Source organism: Vollenhovia emeryi, unplaced genomic scaffold (assembly GCF_000949405.1).
Source record: "Vollenhovia emeryi isolate VEMERY1.0 unplaced genomic scaffold, V.emery_V1.0 DF939497.1, whole genome shotgun sequence".
In the NCBI taxonomy this organism is placed as follows: domain Eukaryota; kingdom Metazoa; phylum Arthropoda; class Insecta; order Hymenoptera; family Formicidae; genus Vollenhovia; species Vollenhovia emeryi.
Window position 1 is genome coordinate 38,708 of NW_011966869.1, and position 6,201 is coordinate 44,908.

General features: G+C 37.7%; 1 protein-coding gene across 2 annotated transcripts; it reads right to left on the reverse strand.

Annotated features, from left to right (window-relative positions):
- Window positions 1-6: 6 nt before the first annotated feature.
- LOC105557399 (putative nuclease HARBI1) lies at window positions 7-2,025 on the reverse strand. 2 transcript variants are annotated; one of them, XM_012004642.1, is made up of 5 exons: window positions 1,325-2,023; window positions 904-1,147; window positions 624-764; window positions 273-540; window positions 7-173 (listed from the first exon to the last, which is right to left on the reverse strand). In XM_012004642.1, exons 2-5 carry the CDS (start codon window positions 1,134-1,136, stop codon window positions 63-65), a joined length of 753 nt encoding a protein of 250 aa, XP_011860032.1. In that variant the 5' UTR covers window positions 1,137-1,147; window positions 1,325-2,023; the 3' UTR covers window positions 7-62. The 2 variants fall into 2 exon arrangements, with proteins under 2 accessions (XP_011860032.1, XP_011860033.1); XM_012004643.1 differs by having other exon boundaries at window positions 84-169; window positions 1,325-2,025.
- Window positions 2,026-6,201: the final 4,176 nt, after the last annotated feature.

Genomic DNA, 6,201 nt, shown 5'->3' on the forward strand with positions numbered 1-6,201 from the left:
ATGTAATTTATATGCAGCATCTCCAAGGATGTGACAATCATCGGGAAATTTTTCAGGATTCCCTAACCATTCGTGCACTTCTGATAATTTAATCGGAATACTCGTTGGTCATGCACAGACCCTGGATGGCCTACAAAGCAATGTGTGAAGTGTGTTTTATGGTTACACACTGCCTAGAAACAAAAAAGCATTACATTATAGTATAGATAGAACTTACATTACTTTAAGCATGCAATGAGCTGTTATACTTGCATATGTCTGGATAAATATACCTGCAGTTGAATAGAATGGTGTCCTTTACGATTCACATATGATGCTGGTTCAACACAAGGGGCTGGAATATTTATACGAGTTCCATCTATAGCGCCAATAACTTTCGGGAAACTACTCGTAGCTTCAAATCCGGTCCAAACTTCACGGACATTGTTGCCTGATGGCCATTTGATAACAGTTGGTGCCAAATGATATAGAGATCTTACTACTCTCCGTGTGGCACTGAGAGCAGTAGCTCGACTTACATTAAACTTCTCACATATAGATCTGAAAGAAAGACACCACTTGGTGATCATAAGTAAGAACTACATTTGACATAAAAAAGTGATAATTTCATAAGTAACACATACCTATAAGAATCAGGAGTTGCCATACGCCATACTGCAATAAGAAATTGTTTCTCAGGAGATATCATTGACATTCCCCAACATGTTCTCTTTAATCTCGGGGCGATAATGTTAAGTATAAACTCAAATGTACCTCTAGATATTCTGAAAAATAAAATAAGAACATAGGATAATAAATAAATACAAATAAATATTTTAATAAATAAATGCATGCACAAAGCTAAAATTTTATAAATCATTTAATACAAAATATACGATGTACAGTTCATAATTTTCGAATTACCTAAAATGTGACTTGAATTGTAGATCACTGTAAGCAGGCACAACGTTCTCTACGTAATTTTCCAATCTTGGTAACTTCTTTCTTTTTTCCACTATATGCAAAACATGTTCTAATTCTTCTTCTTCTTCTTCACTTTCTGATGATGAAAAATCAAGAAGCTCCATCAAAATCATTGTGATTCCATTCAAAATTGCAATCCGTTGCGGTGCCGGGTCAATAAGATTGTCCTCCATGTTGTTCGAGCCTACGATATTAATTTGTTCATTCTTGTTAGATTTGGTAGTGTATTGTGCCAAGATAAACTACAGAAACGGTAGCAAGTTTCAGCCAACCGTCAAAGCTTATCACCCGAATATCACCCATACGTCGATATTAACATTTACGTGAAAGTTCAGGTTGTATATACATACATATTACATACCAGGGTGTCCGTCTTCTTCTTCTTCTTCTTTATCGCGTTTTTAATGTCACACAATGCAGAGGCCCAACTACCGAACCTCGCGCGGGATGATGCAATTCCTATTGGATGATGCAATCCCGCAAGATCAAAAATTTTTATCTTCCGTCGGAAGACGTGTGAACCGTTCAACGGCCCAGACGGGACTCCCCCAGGGTGTCCGTAATACACGTATCGAACTGTAGACGTTTGTAAAGATGTAAAAAAGTCACACTGAAAGAGCAAATGTACCTCTGCAAAAGAAAACATTTCATTGAGAAGGAAACGGTAAAAAGTACTGGGATATTCTTACGTTAATAATTCGCTACATTGGAAAGAATAGCTGGCAATTATTAATTAACATTTTTTAATAACCTTTAAATAAAACACTCTATGAAAGCTCTTTTTTCAATGTCTTTGATATGACAGATCACAGCTACATTGCGAACCCGTTTATCAGAGATCTTCATTAAGAAAATATCGGTTAAGTCCGTGTTAAACTTGTACTTTGTAACATAAGTGCAACTTACCTTTTCGTATAATACGCGCTTACAATGTTATGAAAGTCGTTCGGGGAGCTTGCCACCGTGAGCGCCACAATTGTTCCTCGAACGGCCATTTTAGCATTAGCTACTCATAGCGCTAATAGCGTCTCCCCGAACGCAGCCAGTATGTTCCGCGCCCCCTTCGGGGGGGGGGGCTCCACCTCGTTAAAATATAACCCTACCCACACTATATCCGAGGTGTGGAGCGGATCTCGCTTCGCGTGGAAAATCGCAAACCCATGTGAAACAGTACAACGGCGGAAGTACAAATACACAAAAACCTAAACAGCTATATGTGAAAATATGTTTATAATGTGATGTCAAATACATTTCCTCTCTTTTCTTCATAACTTTTTAACAAACAATGAGCGACGGGATTGGGTAATGACCTTGACCGCTTTAGTGGTCAAGGTCAACATCAAGGTCAAACGGAAGTTGATTGGCGGGTGCTAAGTAAGGGTAAATATTTACCAAAAAGTGTTCTTTTTCGACAACTTTTTGCATATCATAAAATAAATTATTAAAGTGACCTTTGGTTATTCTCTTTCTATTTATTGAACGTACGCCCCAACGACGTTTTCTTCTAGATATTTCTGGTGCTGCGTTTGCAGCATAATAAGCTAAACCAAGTATTGTTGCAAACATTGTACACACAATTGCTTTATTTGAATCCATTTTATCAGCATCTATTGCTTCCTGTACAAAATAGTATTTTAAATGCATAAGTATTAGTATTTTTCAATTTTGCAAGATATTGTAAGAATTTGGTGAGAATTGCGCCGGCGCGGATCTCTCATCCCAGCTGACAGCGCTTCGCGCATATCCCGATAGCGAGCGGCCAATACGCTGGCGCTTGACAACGCGCAGGTGCGAAACCACGGAGCGAGCGCACGTGCTCCGAGATTGCGAAAACCGGAGCCCTCTCCTTCGTGAAGGGAAAGCGCGCGGTACTATCTCGAGAGCCTTTGAATATATCAGTGTAGAAGTACTTATAAATTAAAGTTAAAGCCTGTGATCTAAAAAAGTGCTTTATTAGAGTCAGTTCTTTCTCGGACCTTCCAGAATCCAACCGACCATCCTAGATATCCTCTCCGTCCCCTCTCCTCTGAGAGACTTCGGGGACCTCCTCCTTACAAACTCTTACAGAAATTTCAGAAGTGGGATTCCTGCCCACTATCCGCCTCAAAGAGGGCCGAGAAGAATTCGGGAGCGCATGGTAAAGACACGCGCGAATTTAGCCATGGACAGGGCCCAGATCCAAAGCATGTTCTTTGGAACAGTTAAAAGAGGAAGCAAATAAGTACGGTTTGCCCGTTACAGGTGACCGGAAAACAATCATTGAAAATATCATGAGGCACCTTGAGCGGCAAGGGCCGCATGACTTGCAGGATGAGGCAGCGAGGGCAGCGGCGGGCAGCAAACCAAGGAAGGCCTCGGCAGGCTCCTTGGAGCAGGCATCAACGCCCCTGCTACGCCAAGTCCTGACATCCATCGAGGAGATGCTCGAGCAGCAGAGGCTGGCTCACCAGCTACAACAAGAACAATTCGAAAGGTTGCTAATGGTGGCTACAGGAAATGTGAACAGAGTTACGACAGGAGCAGCCGAACCTCAGGACGTAGCCAATCCGGAGCCCGGCTCAACGCCCATGAGGAGCCCGACGCTTCCCAGAAGCGCTGGAGACGGCCCTCCGGTTGGAAGCCTGGTGAATTGCCTTTCCTCGCAGATCCCGGAGTTCGCCGACGAGGAAGACGACAACGTACAGGCAAGGACGAGACGGGTAGACAGAGTCGCCTAGTCCACAGCGCGACGGACGAGGTAACTTTACTGGCGGCAGCCAGTATTGAGCAAAATGTTGATTAAGTCAGTATGTAAAATTATTAGTTTAAAAATATGTTAGGCTATAAAAGCGAAGTCGGAGTCGAAAAGGATAAAACAAAAATAAATAATAAATACTTTCAGTAAATAAATAAATTATAAATTAAGATAAAGGTGTTGATTAAGTCGATATGTGAAATTATTAGTTAAAAAAATTTTATATACTTTTTATATATATTTTATATACTTTTGAGTTGTAATGTCCTTTGAGAAAACTTGTAGATTGTTGAATTCCTTGAGAAGAACCACAACCCGTACGGTCGAAACTTCGGATTTAAATAAATAAACTATCTGCCAGCCTAAAGTCGTCTAACAATTCGTTTTATCGTCATTTAATGTTTAGTCAATCGTAATTTGAAAGTTTATAAGCTGGAATAAAACACTGAAATGGACACGTGGAATTGTAGCATATCTACGTGACTTTTGTAAAAAGAAACTTCTCATAAAACATTTTTGTGTGAGAAAATAACATTTGTTAAATTACCCTTAGCATGAAACTAATCCCTTTTAGGATTTTCATAGGCCTTATATAATTTATTATATAGACTATGTAGACTTTTCCTTAAGAAAAGTTCTTAGGTCGCTTTTGTTTTGTCTCATGGTTATATTTTATGTCGCTAATATTAAACGCTACCTAAATGAAGATTATAAGTCTTTACACTATGAGGTAGATGTTATGAAACGATCGATTAATCGACAAACAGGGGTAAGTGAATTGTACCGACTTCTTAGTCCGCCGTGTTTCAACACTAACAGTGATGATCTGCGTAAAGTCTCGATACTTTAATTTTAATCGTATTCTTTTGCTTGCAGTTGGTTTATGGCCTTATAAACAATCCAAACTTATTCGACTGCAATTGATTTTACTTTATAGTATATTGGCAACATTTATTATGTTTCAAGTACGGTCATATTTTTGGTAGTCATAAATTAATTTTTAATTAGTATATTATTATATTATTATATTAGTATATTATTAATAAGGTATCACACATATTTAAGATACAATTATTTATAATTCTATTAAACATTTTTTTCATTAATTTTGTTTTTATTTACTAATAAATAAATACACTACTAAAAAATAGAGAAGACTTCGTATGCTTTGTGCTATTTTTTGAAAATAATTGTTGTTGAAACTTAACGAGAAATCACCTTAAACGACAAATTAGAAAAGCATTTTGAAGCTTGGATTTTCAACTTTAACGCGCTGTTAGAGTTTTAAAACTTTTTAACTTCTTCGTTGGTACTTTGTTATACATATACTAAAAAGCAATTGTTTTGTGTTTTCTTTTTAACCACATATTTTAGATACCACAGCTTAATAAAAAAATTTTCTTAAAAATACAACACAGTGCTAAAATATATTTATATATAATACAACCTACAAAACGTTTTTTTTAATTATTCTACGATTTTTACTGAGTAATTTTAAAGCTAGTCATACACTTTTCGAAAATTGAAGTTTATCACCGGCATTATGGTGTTATTCACTGTGTACCATGTGGAGATTGCCTGTCGAGTTTGTTCATCGTGTATGTTTGTATGTGTATTAGTGTGTGCGTGCGTACGTGCGTGTGCGAGGCTGTGCACACGTGTATATTATGTATGGATATGGGCATGAGTGTACTGTGGATGTATATGACATGCACACATACTCATCCATGTATTCCATCGACGTATAGAATGGACTGAGCGTTGTGATATACAAGTGCACGCCTGCTATACAGGGTGTTGAGAAAATGTTGTACCTACCAAATTTCAGGAATATGTAGCACTCGTGAAAACCAATCAAACAGTTCTAGGCTGTGGTCAAGCTGTCGCTTCAAATGTAACGAAGTAATCTACTCTTTTCTTTCAGTAAAGATAGAAAGAGAGGAGAAACGCTTCGAAGCGTTTACAACGGCAGCTTGACCGCAGCCTTAATCGGGGTATGGAAGTAACGCATTACTTAAATTGAATCGCTGTTACAAATTATTATACTTTTTTGGTAACGGACTGCTAATAACATGACTTTCTATTCCTCCTGTAACTGTAACGACAGCGTAATGACTTTGTTTTAGTAACTGTTTTTAGTTACAGTTTTTAGTAACAAATGTAACACTTAGTTTTATCGTTACCTTTTATATTTCGAACCTAGTTATAAAATATGACTATATTTAATTTTCAGGCAAAGATATTCATAATCTATTATACAGGGTGAGGCATTTAAAACTGTTTTTCAGAATATTTGGAAAAATACAAATCGGATTTTAAAAAAGTTGCAATAAAAGTTGTTCACCTCGAAGAGGGTCATCCATTAATATAAAGCACGACCCCCCTGCACCACCCCCGGGGGCAGGAGGGGGGGTGACTTTGAAATCTTAAATAGAAACCCCTATTTTTTATTGCAGATTTAGATTCTCCATGAAAAAATATGTAACTTTTGTATGAGACATTTT